Consider the following 19331-nt stretch of genomic DNA (forward strand, 5'->3'; position numbering starts at 1 on the left):
AGTTACAACAACTGTCTCCGGGGGGGGGGACATTTGGAGGGGTCCAAATGTCCGTCAGACAATGAGGGCTTAATCATCTACCGGCTCTGTCGGGATTGGTGAACCGGCAAGTGATTATTTACTGGACACACCACGACAACCAGTACACACACCACGTGGCCCTCTCTCGCCGTTGCTGTGGCTACTAATCCCGTGCCACCTCTATGTCTCGCAGCGGCTATACTGTTGGCATGGTGCAATCACCTTTTTCTCCAGGTTCTCCGTTTTTTCCCCCCTCCACATTTAGACTCAATATCGCACGTTTAGAGTCTCTGGCTGCTCTAAATTTCCACGTGACGATGGGCCACTTCGTTGAGCTATCATTTGTGGCTGCCAGGTCGCTTCTGAAAAAGAGCCATATAGCAGCTCAGTGGACCTTACCTGGTAAAAATACAAATAAAAAAACACCTGCCTGGGTGACGAGTGACGCGCTCTCCTTCGGCACTGTTCACCTGCCTGGTTGACGAATGACGCGCTCTCCTTCGGCACTGTTCACCTGCCTGGTTGACGAGTGACGCGCTCTCCTTCGGCACTGTTCACCTGCCTGGTTGACGAGTGACGCGCTCTCCTTCGGCACTGTTCACCTGCCTTGTTGACGAGTGACGCGCTCTCCTTCGGCACTGTTCACTTTTCAGCACACGGTCCGGCCGACTTGACGGTTGCACGCAGTGGCAAGGGCTTTTGGTCACAGGGATGACCGCAGAACAAAGGTTCCTTCGCAATGCATACTGGGCATGAGTTACAATTACATTCGGTGGGCACTATGAGCCGGGCGACCCGAGTTCGATTCAGTGGCGATATCTGAACCAGTTCGGGACAGCTTCACAAATCCGCATTGACCAGCGAGGGGAAGTAAGTCAAATAACCCCGACGATTGTTCACGCAGCAGTAGATTGACAAAGAGGGTGCAATATGAATCAGGCATGTCGCTGAACAACATCAATATTTATAATTGGGCATGTGACGATGCATAGTAGCACATTATTGTGCCTATGAGAATAGCACGTTATTGTGCCTATGATAATGTATTGTTAACAATATATACAAATTGCTGTATTTGAAAATGATATGTGTATGGCACATCTGGGCTAATGTAACGGACGAAACTATACAAACGAGAAATAATTGGCGGATGAAATCGCTAGGCCAAATTGTGGCAATTGGTCGAATCATTGAAGTGGAATGATTGTGGAGGATCGAAGTGGAGCAATTAATTGTGACTATTTACGACATACTGCAGGTACACAAAATACAAATATTCACGATCTATTCACTGCTGGGTGAAGGCCTCCCCCAAGCCATCACCATTCCTCACACACGCGAATGCAACAATCCATCCGTCTCTTGTCTCACCGCTTCCATCTCCATGGGGTGAACAGCCCCTCAGGCACATTCGCTCCTTTGGCTGCCTCTCCGACTTTCGTCTCGACCATCGGCGAGGATCCCTTCGAGGGATGTGGCCCCGACCCCTCACTTACCCGGCCGCGGGGGAGCGGTAGTGTAGTTGTTAGCGCGCTGCACTACGAACACGGTGACCCGAGTTCTATTCCCGTCGACGGCCAACGCCAGTGACCAATATTTGAACCGGTCTTGGGCCTCCCCTAGGTCGACTCAGCCTCAAATGAGTACCTGGTGGAGATGTACAAAACCGGGGAAACAAAAGCGCTTGAGCATGGTGCTGGCCACCTACAACCCCCTTTGTGTACCGTTCCGGCCTTCATAGGTGCTCGCTAACAGCACTTTCCCCAACAGTCTGTTCAGGCAATACGGGGGATCTTTGTCTTTTTACTTACCCTACTAAAGCCCACAGTCGCGTGAACATAGTAAGCTATAAAATAAATAATTACAAATGTGGTCGCAGGGGGGGGGGGGAGCTGTTAATGGTTCTCACTGGGGTTCCTACAACCTTAGCGCCGCGTCTGAACGGGACTTCTTCTCGCTGTAAAGGGTGTTACAGCGCAGCCCCTCATCAGCGCCGAGGGCTGGATGCACGCTATTCACCAATTTGTGTCGGCGTCAGCTATTCCACACGTCGCTTCTGCAAATCGCACGCAAACAAATGTTAGCGGGGAGCAAATGAACAAGTGTGGCGTTGCGATTCCGTGTGGCCGCAGGCGCAGCAGCAACGGGGGCGGGGCTCTGGAGGGTCACTTGTTCGACCCCCTCGCAATAATGAGGCTGTGGAGAAAATTTCAATATCACGCGGAACCATCCTGACAATGTGGACCTGTGATTTGAAGTGCAGAGGCTTCAATGAAAATGGGATTTTAACATCCTGATGAATCCCACATTGTTGCTGAACAATGCGTGTTAATATTCTTGGTTGTTTCGGTAAAGTCGCGTAGAAGGGAAACAACATAATAAAAATATCAAACAATAAAATTCTCACGACGTTTCGGCCACAACGCAAGCAGCCGTCCTCAGGTGAAGAAACAGAGCTGTCGGAAAGACAGCGCTCCAATGAACACTGCTAAGCTTGGCAGCGTATTTTAAGCTGGGTGGGAGGAGCAGAGCGCCTTGACAAAGGGGTTTACATATCAACAGAAGAATTTAGCATTGAAGTAGCTATGTTAATGTGAGAGATTAGCAGGATGTTGAAGTCAAAAATTGGCATGTAACTGGGAGATTAGCATGATGTTAATGTGAGGAATTGGCATGTAACTGGTCACGGAAGTAGCTACGTTAAAGTCAGAGTTTACATATCAACAGAGGCATTTAGTATATTGACGCTAAAGAACTGCAACTACCCAACTATCATACAGTAAACCGATGTGAAAGAACTAAATATAAACTTCATGAATATAATCAATGTACTCAATATATTCCCTTCTACGTGACTTTATCGAAAGAACCAAGAATATGAATCCCTGCAGTCACGAAAGCTTTAAATCACAATGCGGGTTAATTCAAGTGAGCCCACTTCTGAGATTTCTAGAACCGGGGGTGATGTTAATTTTTGTTTGTAAAAAAAAACCCACAATCAAACGGCCACAAAAAGCGATATCCTTGATTCATGGCGACGGTTACGATGACCGTGATGAATTATGAATGATGACACTTATTACGATGATGATATTGACATTGGTAATCATTGGTCATGGAAAGCAATGGCACTTTTATGAAAACAACAATGATGGTAATACTAATTATAATGATGATGTCCGTTCCAGCTCAGAGATCTGCACAGAAGCACCCTCTGATTGAACGGTTGAGCATCAACAGCTGCTCGGTGATGGGTGGGGACGAGATGGTCATCACTGGAAGTAATTTTCTTCCAGAGTCGAAGGTCATCTTCACACAGAAGGGAGAAGGTGAGCGGTTACACCGCCAGGGCTTTGATCTCGTTATCGCTTTGTCTGCGTTCTTTCCTTGCTAAGCGGCAGCCAGACGTTTTAATATTCCTGCGGACATATATTTTATGAGGTGTACACTGTTTACAGAGCTTCATTAAGTTGTGACCTTACCTTTTTGTTGTTGTTGTTAAGTTAGGGGTTTTGGTTGATATTGTAAAAAAAAAAAGTGTGTAAATAAATGTACTTTTTTTTTTAAACATCCATATTGAAACATTAACAATTAAACGTGCACGTGGGGTTATAACATTTCACTTTGGAAACGAATTCGCATCGCTGTAATTGCATCCCAGTCGCGTTGCCTGCCGCTGAAAAATTGTGCTAAGACGACCCATGGGGGGGGGGGTATGTCATTTGGCAGCTGTAATGCACATGGTGAATTATCACCTCAGCTGTACAAATTCTCACTCCGAACCCGGCTGTGGGAACAAACGGGGAAGGGCAAAAGTGTCACCACCACTCGTTGCTTTCAGCCCTGTAGAGTTTCACGTGGGGCCAATTAAAAGTTCCGCTGAGAAGGAAAACACAAAGAAGTAAAAACGGAGGCTGGGTGAGACAACCCTCGTGTTAGTTCCCGTACAGCGCGGTAACAAAAGGTGCGAGACGCTTGGGAGGATGTATATTTATGATTTAAAGCTTTCGTGACTGCAGTAATTCATAATCTTAGTTCTTTCGGTAAAGTCACGTTGAAGGGAAACATCACCTGATGACGACCGTTTGTGTTATGGTCGAAACGTCGTGAGAATTTTTTATTGTTTTTTATATATATTTTATTATTTCATTGTTTCCCTTCAACGTGACTCTACCGAAAGAGCTAAGAATAGGATGTATATTTATGAAGCGATGCGGACTCAAAACGCAAACGGGAACATGAGAAACGCAACTGAAAAATGCGTACGCTCGGAATGTCAGCTACGGTGGAAAATGTATCGCAAGGAAATAACAACATTGTATACGTATAAATGAAACGTTCGGCAGAAGAGTGAGAATCTGGTACGCGTATTAACATTTTCTGACTGCTGAGATACAAGGCTTGGTTTTTTTTTTATGCTCAACCGAATGACAAAACGCCTGCACGATATTTAATTTTAAAAAAAATGTTCATAACCCGCCGTTGCCTTTTGGCACATCGCCTTGAAAGTCATAACGTATATGAATATTTACTCTCAAAGATGGGCGGACTGTGTGGGAGAAAGAGGTCGACCTTACGATGGAGAACTTCCAGTCGGTGAGTAGATAAAGCCGTTTCAACAGAACCTCAATTGCTGTGAAGGTGAAAGCTGTATTTGCACTCGAAACACTGCAGACTGCAGAGACGGAACGAGATTGCATTGTGCTGTTTGATCGCTTGGAAACAGGGGGAATTAAGTCTGGCAAATTCCTGGGAGGCTCAACTGAGACACACGCGTTGAGCTGGCAGCCCATCCCCCTCGGTCAACCACACCCACTTTGATATAGCCACGCCCACTCAACCACTAGCCCCCATCCAGTGGGTGGCTTTCCTCATTCAAACATCGCCCCCACCTTCTCTAGCGCTGTGCCAACCCCACTCCCGCTTCTCAGATCGTCCTTCCCTTGCTCTTTCACACAAGGAAGGTTCGAAAATACTGAACGTTATCCACACTATGGGTGTAAATACATTGCCATTAGCATCTTTACGCTTTGTGAATATAGCAACAACAAAAAAATACACATAAGCCGAATCACGTATCATGAGTCAAGCAAGAGCCCAGAACTTTTTCTCGTGGTTTTTAAACTGGAACAAAAATCGGAAAAGCTTCGGCGACATTGAGGACGACGACGCTTCTAAAGCGACGACGTTTCAGTCGCCTCGCGGGGAACATGGGCCCGGCCACCTTGACGCTCGTTGACAGCGGAGGTCAGTGCCTTGCTCGCACGGCGAGACGCGTCGCGTCTTTGCAGAGCGTGGGGCTCGCCCAAGAGGCCTGTGGCTAACCGCCTGGTGTTTGCTACGGATGGGAGCGTTGTCACTACGTACTAGCCTACTGTTCTGGTAGACCCACGCGACTCCGCACAAGCAGATGCGGAAAGGCCACAAGAGGGGGCCCCCCCGATGTTCGTACAAAAATAACTAAGTAGCAATGTATAGTCCATGTTAAATATCAATAAAATTCAAATGCATGGGTCATCAAGGGGTTCATTTCTTGAGAACTGCTTTTTATGTTTAGTTTGTTGCCCTTCCCTACGTACGGTACGAAAGAAGTTCGACGTACAGTACATACTACGGGTGGGTGGAGAGAGGGGGGGGCATCTACCCCAATCACCCCCTCCCCCATCCCTGAATCCACCTCTGTGGCCTCAATAATTCCGTAGAGCTCTGTTAATCCACTGCGTGTTAAAGGAACGAAATTGACCCATGTCGTGGGGGTTGTTTCACCACCAAACGTCTCCATGCTGGTCAGTGTGTGTTGGTGATGGAGGCATTCGGCCCTGGACCGGTCCAGATATCGCTCGCAACATTCATTAGCTGGGAACAGGAATCAAATTCAGGTCACTGGATCCAGTAGCGCAGTGCTGCCCCCACCCATCGCCACCACCCACCACCTAAAATCACCGCTCCATGGCTTATGTTGCAACTATCCTGTAAAGCTACATGGGGAACCCTTACCTGTTTGCGAACGTGTCTGCCGTGGCGACCTTCATAGGTGTTTGCTAACAGCACTTGCCCCCAACAGTCTGTTCAGGCTGTACGGGTGATCTTTGTCGTTGCATCTCCATCTGGGCCTGTTCAGCGACCTCCTGCCAGCGAGCCTCTGACACGTCACGTGGCACCTAGAATGGCACCAGCGCCGTGGTGAAGTCACCACCACTTGGTGACACGAGGCAGTCGTTGCTGTTGTGTATCTGTGTTGATGTGTGTTCATGTGTTCACTTGAGTGGAATCTGTGGCGCAGCAGTTAGCGCGCTGCGCTACGAACACGGCGACACCAGAGTTCCATTCCCGCTCACGGCCAACATCGATGATCACCTTGGGCATTTTGAATCTGATCACTTCACTTAGCCGTCTCAAAGCCCCATCGAGAGAGCGACTTACACACCAAATCCCGAGCGTGCGGATGCGTTGTTACACGTTGGTGACGTGATTTTAGAGCAAACTGCAAATAATTATCGTGCAACGCACTATGTTTTAGAAAATGTGATCTTTGAACCACTGCGCTCTTACCCTGTCATTAACACACAGAGATGTCATTTTACAAAAATTCCAGGGCTAGAAGCCAGACGAGAATCGCTTTAATATTTTATTACACATACACTTGGATATGCGGAGCAGTGGTGCAGTGAAAAGCAGGTTGCGCTCTCAACCCCAATATATGAAGCATATTCCTCGCCACGGCTAACATCAGTGGCGAACAATGTCTGAACAAAGTACCGGATCCCCGCCCCCTTCATCAACCGCGCTGAGTAGTGCAGTAAAGTATGGTAAAACAATCCCCATGACTGCCACATAACAGCCACCTGTTAGTAACGTATGATTGTAATGCCAAACTAGGTTGTATACGTTTACTTGATTGCAATTTTCACGTCTATAATTGTACTTTAATATGAAGTAGTAGAAGTGTAACGGATGCATCAATTCAGCAATGTCCATGTTTAAACCCACAATGCATGCATAGTATTGTGCTTGCAATAACCAATGGTTATCGATTCGTAAACATCGTATGCGTTTGGTTACTGTGACCCCTGCAGCCACTAGTGGCCGCTACATCACCACAATGTAAAACAAACGTTTTCTTGAATGGAATTTTGAGCTGAGACAATGTATGGAATATGCCACGGTGAAATAAAATGTTTTGCGTCTGGTATTAATACACACAGCAGTGTAGAGGATGGTCCACCCCCCCCCCGCCCCGTAGTAGCATCATCCATCATTACAGACTCACAGTAGGACAGCCGTTTGCACGATGTGATTGAATGTTGATGTGACATCAAATATATCGTATTTGGCAAAAAAGTGAGAAACTAGAGTGATCTTTAACAGCAGTCAATGAAAGCGTTTCAAACAATTGCAGCATATCTACGCCAGTCATGGGCCTCTCCTAGGTCGACTCAGTCTTAAATAAGTACCCAGTGCAGTGTCGGGGGTCCGGTACTTAGTTCAGATATGGGAAGGCAAAGGCGGTCAGATGTGGACCTGGCCACCCACCCACTTGTGCGTCGTACCGCCTTAATAGGTGCTCGCTAACAGCACTTGCCCCAACAGTCTGTTCACGGCTGTATGTGGGATTTTTGTCTTTTAATAATTTTATCAACCGAGCCCAAACTGCCCTCGATTTATGATTCTTTAACAATGGATGATGATAACTCTACGGATGCCCTGCGCGGTGCACGGACATTCAGCCTCGCAAACCCGATCCTGGCTGTCGAGGAACTCCCGTGATTAATGCGTGTCGCGTGTGCGTGTCGCGTGTGCGTGCAGGCCAGAGCCTTGGTGCGCGTCCCACCGTACCTTGACCGAAACGTCGCCGCGCCCGTGAGCGTACAGGTTTACGTCTGCAACGGAAAGCAGGAAAAGAGCCAGAACCACACCCTCACTTACCTGCCGCTCACAGGCAAGCGACATTCACGCCGGACATCTTGCTGCAGATGAACATGCAGCGACACTCCTCGTTATCCGTCCACCGACGAACTTTCACCTCTTGTCCGCCGCTCGCCCCAACGCAGATATTATTTCCATTATTCACCACTCGATCTTTTAAATAAAAACGTCTGTTGTACTGATACACACACATAGGTCTCAGACACACACACACACGTGCAAAGCACACACGTGAATGTCTGTGGTTGTTCATGTGTATGTTTGGGGGGAGCAGTAGTGTAATGGTTTGCGCACAACACCACGAACTCGGCAATCAGAATTTGATTCCCGCTAACAGCCAACATCGGGAGAGAATATCTGAACCGATCCTGGGCCTCCCCTAAGTGGACCCAACATTTAATGAGTAACCGGTGTTGTGGGTAATCAGCAGTGGGGAGATAAAGGTGGCACGGGCATGGTGCTGTCCACCCGGCACCTCATGCGCCGTGCCCGCCTAATTAAGTGCTCGCTGACAGAAATTGCCAACAGTATGCTGAAGGCTAACAAAAGGGAATCTATATCTTTGTATATGTGCATATTCAAAGACGAGGGCCTGCGTTTGATTTCAAGGGGGAATGTTTAAAATGTTTTTTTTTTATTTGTAATTCATGCACTAGATTATAAAAGACCATTATTAAATAAGAAATATCTGTTCGTATTTTCCATATAATTCAGCTGGAACTCATTTATTCTTATTATTGATTTCCACTTGTTAATGGCATCTGTCAGCTAAACATTCAACAGGGCTGTCTTACCAGCCATCTAGGGTTACTTTTATCACTGTGAAGTAGAAGAGCAGGTAATCAGCTGATCAGGACTTGCTTTGATCTTGATCGTAGCAAGATCTGATCGATGCACAATTTAAAAAGAATCCACTAACGTAAATCTCAAAAATAAGATGGGATCCCATTCCAAGCATGCGCTTCTTATGTTTACCATTCACAATATTGTCAGTATATATGGACAAATAAATACACCACGAAACCATAACAACGTGTAAATATTGTGGGGTTGAAACAAAAAAGTACCGCTAGCATGAATGATATAACAGCATTTTCAGTGAATAAAAAGCACAACAAATCTTGATGATCCTTTGAACATTCGCGCCAAAGCATTTCAAAGCGGCAAATTGCACGCACTGAAGCAAAAATAAAAACGCAATTGGAAGAACACCAACTAAATATAATTGCAAGAAATAGAACTTGCATTCAATGTGGATCAGCTGGTGGCTTACGCCTCACGCGATCAATTTTCATGTTTTTTTTTTTAGGGTGTGGGGTGGCGGTTGTTAAAGCCAATAAATTTGCCACAACAGTGCCTGCCCTGCATAGATAAGCCCAGCGTGCTTCTAAAACAGCCTCCGTGGTAACAGCCCTTATCAGATAAAAGCTCTTACTGGGAGCCGTGTCAAAGTATAGTTCACACTTTCGATGGCGAACAAGTTAGAAACATACGTTCTATAAATACAATTAATAGTTTGGGATTTTTCTCACTTTTTCGAAGCTTGGGTGTACCATCAGCCGAACATTGGTGGAGCTTTGCGCATCGTGTTATTTCGAATTTAGTGGAGGGCTTATTATAAATAAGACATCGAGTGATGAAAAGGTGTGGGCAGTAAAGGCACAAGTGTGAAAAGGTATTACAGCGATTCGTTTTTTTGCCTTACCACTACATGTATAAAAAGCCAGGAGAATATAAACTAAACGAAGACTTATTTTACATTTTATCAGATAAAATAGGCCTAAGTGGCACAAAAAATATACAGCATATGGTAAAACTGCAACACACGTGCACAGATTAAGTGTAACTGCATTTGAGCTGTTTGAGAGGGCTTGTGGCATTCAAGATTTGAACCTGGAATGAAATTACAAACACAAATTTAAAAAAGATATATAATTAGAAATGTTCAATGGTACTTAAAAATAAATTACTCTTGAACTATGACACCTGTTGCATCAGGGCTAGTGACAAAAATTAACAAAATTCGCTACGGTTATTTTTCAAGGATGGCGGCTGGGAATTTACGTGAGGTTGGAATTGTACACGAGTAGTTACCAAGTATTTTACATATCCAAGATTCTAGGCACTTCATTACGGGGAAAAGCGAACGCAGTTTTGGTGACCATAAATAGACACCCCTTACCTAAAAACCGATGCGGAAACGGTCACATGTACATGTATATATATAAAAAAAACGGGCGCGAGAAAGAGAGAGTTATCAAAGTGCAAGCTGAAGCTGACCAAGCCAACGACGCCGAGTTATCTCAACGAGCAGGAGTGTTGAACGTCACCAGCAGGAGGCCCTTGTGGTCTCACGATTATTCAATCCTTGGAATTCTCTGCCCCCAGCAGTTAAAAATAGTCCCTGCCACCACCCCCCCACCCTCCCCCACCCGTTGCTGTCAGCCAAGCGCACATTTCGGTATCACGATCTAAGACGTTTCTCTCATTATAAGCCGCGAAATGCTGATGGCTTGTCTATGCAAATGTCATTCTCATTGCGGCGATCAGTGTGGCGGTTGTTGGCCACTGCTCTTGGCACGAAAAGAGGGCTCGATTAAATTGTACGCGCCTAGGTTTAAGACACGGACACGTGGTTAACTATTCATTATGCGCGCGTATTTTAACACACACAGTGATGAGATCTTTTGTTCATTCAATAGTTAACTTTAATTTCAGCAAACGTTATCCCATTTTGCTTACGATCTAGCGCTTACTGAAGACTCGATGTACACGAGGGCTGCTGCATTGTAATTTCTTCATTATCCAATAAAATGTACATTTCACCATGATGCTTATCGTGCAATTAGATTCCGTTAATTTTGCAATTGTATTTAGCATGTTGATAGTCTTGTTTTTGTGCCTTTATGTACATCAAGTATGGGATAAATACAGCTGAAACGTTATTCAACTGCAGTTCACTCAACATAAGCCTGCCATGGGTCTCACGTATGTATGTAGAACTTATTTCGCACCATACGTAGCCAACCATGCTAATCGGAGGTTCGGGGGAAGGACAACAAACTAAACACAAAAAGCAGTTCTAAAGAAAATATATAATCATTGAAACTTTACCATCGGCTCACAATGCGCCTCGCTGTTAGAAAAACGATTACGTTTTGAATTGGCGTGTGTCATTTACGCCACAAAACGATTTACAGGGTACTACTTTAAAGGGCAATATATATTTTGGCGTCCTCTGGTCTAACACCGTTTGAGACGAGGCTCGAAAGAAAGCCGTCTCTGGTGTGGACCAATCAGTTTCAAGGACAATGCATATATTATCAGAGTTTGTTTCTTGTTTGCAATTTGACCACAAGTATTGTGGTTAATGCAGACATGATTCCTTGTAAAAGGTTTCAGTTTGGTGTTTTAGCATCTTAACACCTGTTTTGTTGCCAGAAAAAAGGGGAAAACCTATCCTCATATATATTTTTGTAAGCTAATTATGGTTATGAACTCTTTCTTTTGCAAACAGTCACAAATTTACGAGAACTTCAAAGACCAGCAATAGTAAAAAAATGACGGTATTTTACAAAATGGACAATCCGTTTATCACGGTTTATATATCGTACAATGTTTCACGGTTTCGCCATATCATACGTAAGGGTTTCTTACGAAAGATATGAACCTCGGAAGCATGCTTCAGTTAATTGTTTTTCATTGTATGTACATTTATTCGTAAATATCTCAATTGCACAATGCTGACGCTGCTTAAAAAACAACACTGCCCTCTATCTCGGTGTTTAGGTGTTCCAATAAAGCAGGAGACGCCGTGCGAGTTCGCCCACCAGATCGTGCACACGTTCAGACCCGCGTCCCCGCTACCTGCCACCACGTACGGCGGCAGCAGGGCCTCCCCGTCGCCGCCTCAGCCGATGGCGTTCTCCGTCTCCCGCGGCGTCGTCTCGCCCCAGCCGCTCGTCGTCCCCGCGAGGCTCTCGTCATCTCCTTCCGAGCTGATCACCATCTCCGCCCGTCTCTCCCCGTCCCACAAAGCGGCGGCGGCGGCGGCGGCATCACCCGGAAGCTCCCCGACGCTCGCGGCCGGTTCCGGCGCGAGGCTCTCGGCAAGCCCCGGCCGGTCGTCCGCTTTCTCCTCCGCTGCCGGCGTGCCGTCGCCCCGGTCGTGCTCCCCCTCCGCCTCGGGCGGCGGCGGCGGCGGCGGCGGCGGCATCTTCTCCCCGCTCCGCGGAGTCGCCCACGCCGCCCCGGCGAACGTCGCGGCATTCGGCCCCGCGGGCCAGCAGCAAGCATTCGCCACCGACGTCCCCGACCGGGCCTCCCGCCTGTCCTTCGGGCCGGATTGCGGCGCCCAGCCTCCGACCCTGCTCGTGGGCCAGCCCGCCCGGTGGCCCGAGGGCGGGGGCCTCCGCCGTCCCGTCGCCATCTCCGGAGCCGCTCCGCCCTCCGCGGGCCGGGCCGACGCCTCGCGCTCCTACCGGATGGCGCAGCCGACGCCGCCGCTGCCGCCGAGCGGACACCGGTCGGGCCTCGACGCGTCGGGGCAGCGGACGCCGTCCGCCTACGGGGCGATGCCGGCGTCCGGCGGAGCAGAGGTCGCGGGGTCAAAGGGCTCGCCCGGCGAGAGGCCGCCATTTGGGCCGGCGGGAGGGCGGGGGGCGACCTGCGGCTTGCCGTTTGGAGAGGCGCCCGCGTGGAACCCGGCGGCGGTGAAGGAGGAACCCCCGGACGGAGACGTGTTTGGCATAAAGGAGTTCAGCATGCTGGAGGATGGTAGGTGACCGCGCATCAGTTTCCATAACAATTACAAAGAGCCCTGCCACCCCAGCGGGCGCTGTGACCTCACAGCAAGGTTAGGGTCAGCGTTTGCGTGCGTGTGTGTGTGCGTGTGTGTGCGTGTGTGTGCGTGTGTGTGTGTGCGTGTGTGTGTGTGCGTGTGTGCGTGTGTGCGTGTGCGTGTGTGTGTGTGTGCGTGCGTGTGCGCTAGCGAGCTGTGACGCGCGTAGGACGGTGAAATTCGGCACCAAAATCTCCTTGGGCAATGGACGGAAAGGCCATTTCCAGTAACTGGACTGACCTCAAACACCCACATCAACCGGAGGCTCTTAGCAGAGCCATTGGCTCAAGTTAGTCAGCCAACGTAATTTTCCTTCAAAACCCCGACGATTACATTGCAGACCTCGAGTCTGCAATGTGCGGTCAGGTGCTCGGACCAGATCTCTGCCCATATCTATAACAATAACTGTTAGTCATAGGGTAGTGGGAAATGTTATTATTCCCAGTAGCTTGCACACATCTATACAAGAGCGAGCTGGATTTATAGAAATAGGGCATGCTATATATATTTTTTTATGATCAGTAAGGAACATTTTATTTTTTCTTTGTCGAGTTCGATTTAATGAATGGAAAGGTGTTCGTGAGGATGTCCACACAGTGGGTGTTACGATTTTCTCGGACACTGTTTAAAAGTACTCATTATTTAAATGTTGAATGTTCCAGTTTGGCTACAAAAATAGAACACAAATATAATGTTGACCAATATGTCACAATAAAAATGACAGCCAAAACGCAGGATTTTTTACAATGGTGACTTAAAGTTACAGTGTTTTCTCTCAAACACTTTAAACACCTTGGAGCACATGATATATATATTTATCTACACAACTGCAAACCACTGCTCCTTTGTGGATATTTGGCTCGTGATTAGCCAATAGTTTTACAGCCCAATATGGGAACTTGCCCAATCGTCTCGTGTGCAAGAGTGAGATCAATTGTTACATCGCCAGACCCAGAGATAACATCGGCAGTGGATGAAGGCGTGTGCCCTGAAGACTACATATATCCAGGCGTGTGCCTTCACCCACTGATGATAATTATGATGATTGAGAATGAATAATGAACGGACAAAGACCAAAACAACCCAACCGTTATAACCAATGTATGGCCAAATGGGGGCCTTGATTTATGGATTACACACAAGTGATAATATTGTTGTCTACATCATCAGAATTAATGCTGGCAATTGAACACTTCGGCTGTGGTATGTTGAAGATCGCCTCAGGGTGTGAGAAGGAAGCAGAACCAGGAGACCCCGCCCCCAAACTTTGCGTGAAGAAATGTTTCTTTGCGTTTTTAATTCTCGCTTGTGCGTTCTTTATCCTGATGGCACGTTTTTTGTTTCTCAGTTTCAGAGATAATACGAAGAGATCTTAATGACCTCCCGGCATCTTAAGAGTACAAGAAACAAGTGTCCGAGCGTGCATTTTCTCCAACGCTGAAAGTGTGCCAGTGGGATCCCTGAAAATAGTGAGCGAATTCAAGGGTGCAAGTGCCCTGATATAACCTGGTTATTAACAAAACTCCATTATTTCCACGAAGACCACGTCTATCAAACCTGCACATTGAAATGCCATTCATATTGTCTATTATATTATAAGATAAACAAAAAAAATCGATATACGATAGAAAGGTTAAATATCTCTATCTGAAGCCACCGAAAGTGACAAGCCTTTCATGTTTTGTTTGGACACGGTTGAGAGTCGAGATGGAGAGAAACCAGGGCTTCTCTTTGTCGGGTCTCTAGTGAGGTACTTGCTTGGGACGCTACTAAAACTAAACTATGTTTATTTTAGCAGCTAAGGCACACTGAACTCTGCAGCTCTTTTTTTCAGAAGCGTCCTGGCCACAAATGTTACCTCAACGAAGTGGCTTATCGTGTGGAAATTTATCGCAGCCAAATGCTCTAAACGCGTGATTCTCAATGTGAAAAATCCACGCGACCACGGGCAGAACACGCAAACTCCATATATACAGGCGTCAGAGTTGGGATCAAACCCACGACCTCCTGCATACCAGGCGAGATAGTTAACATCTCACCACCCTGGCGCCCACCGATTTACCATGTCTCGTGCCATTGTTATGTGCAGGACATGGTTCTATCCGGCCATGTCTCTTTGATGGCACTGTATAATGTAGCATGCATCACCTGTTTCTGAATACTGTTTGCTACTAGACAACTCAGGTTCCATAAATGAAAGTTACATATTGTATTCATTTTGTTTTCAACGTTTATTTTTTATACTTAAGTATATTTTTCTATAGAGTGCTTAGAATCGACGTCAAAGCCTGTTGAATAGACAATATAAATGCAGCAGTATAAATAACCGCTCTTCGTAATATGTTATAAGTATATATTTTATGACATATTTCAATGTAATATCTTGTGTGTTTATAATATATATTTTAACGAGGGCTTAATGTCAACTTCAACGCAAAGCCCCCCAGACCCACACCAGGGATGTGGGTATGTAGGTGGGCAGAATTTTTTTTTACAGCATTCAGCCCTGGACGCAACTCCGGCTGAAATTAAGCACCGATTTAACCCATGCGTCGGTTTTACACGTGCAAATTAAAATTTATAACAACTGTGCCTCACGTACGTTCTGATATCTTGCCTGGGAACCAAGTTTGTAAATCTTTGATACCATAGAATTACCACTAGATGGCGAAAGTGTTACACTTACTGTGTTACCCTGCACTGCATGGAATTGAGTTTGAGTTAGCCCACTCAATACCGTGCAGTATTTATAACGGAGAATAGTTCAGCACTGGATGTCATGTGTGCGCCGTGTGTGTGTGCGAGTATAGCTGCTACAAAACATATTGGTCGTGAAAGCCGACGTAGAAAATTGCTACAATTTTTGTTTGTAAAAATAATAATAAACCAGACAGACTTAATGAGTTACCATAACCGATTATTAATATCCAGGGGACAATAAGCAGGGGGGATTCAACCCCCAATCGCCCAGGTGCCACCCTCGAGGGGTGACTGAGAGTGAGGCAGTGAAATATATTTTGGAGCTCAGGCCCAAGACAGCTCCGACTGAGGTTAAGTCCCGGACACGACGTCATGTATGTGTGCTGCTTCCAAATGATACACGTGTGTGTGTGTGTCGTAATTTAAGTAAATACATTTGGTGATACAAGGAGGCAGGGGGGGCACAACCAGAACTCACGTAATTCACAACAAACGTAATCTCACCGCCTGTGAGTCCAGTCGCAATGTTTGAGTAATTATCTGATCACAGCCGACGAGAGAAGGGCTGATTCTTGTCGGATGGAAACCAGAAGGGGCTGAAGGGCTATGGTATCGTTGATGACCTTTGACCTAGGTAAACAAAAAAAACACGTTTGGATGATCATGGTGAAAATTGGAATTTAGATATGGCATTAGGTTTTTATTTTATTACAATAATGGGGAGGGGCGGGGATGGCATGTAGAGGGGGTTTCTCGCAGATAATCTCCCCCGATGAGTTTCCTTATGACTCGAGATGGAAACATGGGCCTGGAAATACACGAGCAGTCAAATGGAAGCTGGGGGTTGAGGGAGTGGGGGAGCAAGCCACGTGCTGTGCCCAATCATTAATTACATCGAAGCTACCTGATAGCCATCACTAATATTCATCACTTATGTTAATAATAATAATAAAACTTCATTAGACCTCCCTTGCCAGTACCAAAATGTAATAATAGGGTTTTTCCCCTTTTTTCTGGCAACAAAACTGAAACCTTTTTTTTTACAAGGATTCATGTCTGCATTAACCACAATACCTGCAGTCAAAATGCAAAAAAAAACATACTTTTCGATTTAAAGCTTTCGTGACTGCAATTATTCATCTTCTTTGGTTCTTTCGGTAAAGTCACGTAGAATGAGAATAAAATAATAAATTGATAAAATAAAATAACACAATAATATTCTCACGACGTTTCGGCCACAACACAAGCGGCCTTCATCAGGTGAAGGGACGAGACTGTCTGGTAGGACAGCGCTGGAGTGACAAAGCCACGTTCTCGTCCCTTCACCTGATGAAGGCCGCTTGTGTTGTGGCCGAAACGTCGTGAGAATTTTATTGTGTCATTTTATTTCATCAATTTATTATTTTATTCTCATTCTACGTGACTTTACCGAAAGAACCAAAGAAGAAGAAAAAACATACTATGATAATATATGCATTGTCCTTGAAACTGATTGCTCCACACCAAGGGACGGCTTTCTTTTAAGCCTCGACCCAATTGGTGCTCGACCAGATGACGCCAGAAGTCGTCATCTGGTCGAGCACTCATTCAGTTTTGTTGCCCGAAAAAAGTGGAAAACCCTATTATTAAATAATAAAACTGTAATGCCCTTAACCCAGCAAAGCCTCAAAACATTTTCCGGACAATCTTGGATTGCAATGCTTCATCGTTTCCATCCGATAATGAGTGGCTGCATGGGGGTGAAAAAAGGAAAACAAATCTCACATTCACGAGCACAAGCGTATATGTCAGTAACACTCAAAGCTCCGCACAGATAGACTCAGGAATTCATTGCTGTATTGCCACCAGCTTCTGGCCACCTCTACTCGCCCCCCCCCAGTATCAAGATTGTAGTTTTAGTTGAAAGAGAGAAGTCGTGAAAAGCCGTGGCCCGTTGCGAGAGCCTGCGGTGGGCGATTAGGGAGCTGATTTGGTCTCAAATGACTCGCGGGGGAGATCTTGAAGATATTTGCGCGGGCAGTTTAACATCAAACTCCACACAAATCAATGAATCGTGGACCGTCCGTCAACATTATATCCTCAAGCGCAGCGTGAGTGTCCGTTTTGCGGGAAACATTTGTGATCTAGATTGTTGTACAGAAACGCATATTAAACATACTCGTTACTACATTGTGCCAAAATGACACGCACTTGTGTCCGCTTGTTTTATTCCCCCCAAAAACTTCACAATGTCAAAACAGAGAGGAAAGAAATGTGTTACATTCTGAGATCTTAAATAATTATAATCTGCCGTGATCAATCCACTGGTGGATGAAAGCATCCCCCAAGATATCACCACCCCATCTCTCCACCTTCGATCCTGGCATGCAATAATCTGAGAACCACCACCTAAACTAAACTGTTGTTCATTTTACCAGGTAAGGCCCACTGAGCTATATAGCTCTTTTTCAGAAGCGACCACAAATGATAGCCCAATTAAGTGAATTATCGTGTCGAAATTTATATCAGCCAAATTCTATAAATGCTTGTTTCTAAATGTGGAGCCGGAGGACCCAGACAAAAATCCACACGACCACGTGGAGAACAAACTCCAAATATACAGCAGGAGTCAGGGTCGGGATCGAAACGACGACCTCATGTATACTAGGCGAGGTAATTAACATCTCACCTCCGCGGTGCCCCTGCAAGCGTGGCCAATTCATTGTTCCATTTTTTTAGGATGCACAGGATCTTCGATCTTAAACGGTGCTAGTTTTTGGAGAGAAAAAAAACCCCAACAACTATAAAACCCAACGCGAACAAAGATAACAACGTGGCCGTAAGAGGAGCTGTCCTCGGTTCTCTCGTGAAATGTGTCGTGGCGTTGCCGTGGATCCTGCGTTGCAGACGGTTTACAAACGACAACGGACAGACGAACCCGTAACGGTGTTATTTGTACTGGCACATGCACACACCGGCGTGAGTGCAGTCTGTGCTGTACAGACGTCTGCTTCACTCTATACACCGTGGGTGGCGGCTTACTTAATAAACTGGATCAATCAAGATTCACCCACGCCAATTTGCAAAAGGCAGGCTCGCAAAGCAGCCTCGTGCCGTCTGTGCATTATTACGACGGCCCTGTAAATGCAGTTCTTACTACGGTGGGGTATTTTTTTTACATCAAATGCGATGGGTTTTTTTTAGCAAAGGGATCATCTTTCTGGGGGAAAAAAAAACCTTAGCTGGAGCGGGGACGCAGTGGTTAGCTATCCCAGTTCGATTCCCGGCCACGACTACGGCTAAGATCAGTGGCTAGCGACATTATAATCCAATCTCAGTGGTTCAGCCATTTGAGTTTTGATTCCAGGCCACGGCCAACATCAGTAGCGAGTGATATCTGAACCGATCCCCTACTGCTCAACCTACTCGCACTGCACAGCGTGGTGAAGTATGGTCAAACAAACCGGCACGGTATAGGAATAGGTTTTACCCTTTTAACTGGCACAAAAACTGACACCTTTATTCAAGGCATCATGTTTGCAATAACCACAACACAAGCAGTCAAAATGCAAACAAAAAAAACAACTCTGATAATAATATTGGCACTGTCCTTGAATTTGATTGGTCCACACCCGAGACGAGACGACATGATGCCTTGAATAAAGGTGTCAGTTTTTGTGCCAGTTAAAAGGGTAAAACCCATTCCTATATCTTGTTACTGGCAAAGGAGGTCTCATAAACCGGCACGGCTTTAAGGGTAGCATTCAGGCAGCAGTGCATTGACTAATGGCTGTAAGCTATTATTTAATCTCGTGCTTTTTTACATTTAATGTCACGGTCACGATGTTTGCCGATAATTTGACCG

At 46.1% G+C, this 19331-nt stretch overlaps 1 protein-coding gene across 1 annotated transcript in view; it reads left to right on the forward strand.

Annotated features, from left to right (window-relative positions):
• Window positions 1-17672, forward strand: part of LOC116945985 (uncharacterized) — a 41784-nt gene extending 24112 nt beyond the window's left edge. Inside the window, exons 6-10 of the mRNA XM_076069622.1 lie at window positions 3210-3350; window positions 4562-4617; window positions 7828-7960; window positions 11737-12723; window positions 14136-17672. Of these exons, the coding sequence (XP_075925737.1) occupies window positions 3210-3350; window positions 4562-4617; window positions 7828-7960; window positions 11737-12723; window positions 14136-14182 (1364 nt within the window). The 3' untranslated portion in view covers window positions 14183-17672. The remainder of the gene's footprint in view (window positions 1-3209; window positions 3351-4561; window positions 4618-7827; window positions 7961-11736; window positions 12724-14135) is intronic.
• The last annotated feature ends 1659 nt before the right edge of the window (window positions 17673-19331 follow it).

Source organism: Petromyzon marinus, chromosome 25 (assembly GCF_048934315.1).
Source record: "Petromyzon marinus isolate PM22_M1 ecotype Great Lakes invasive population chromosome 25, UKy_Petmar_22M1.pri1.0, whole genome shotgun sequence".
NCBI classification, from domain to species: domain Eukaryota; kingdom Metazoa; phylum Chordata; class Hyperoartia; order Petromyzontiformes; family Petromyzontidae; genus Petromyzon; species Petromyzon marinus.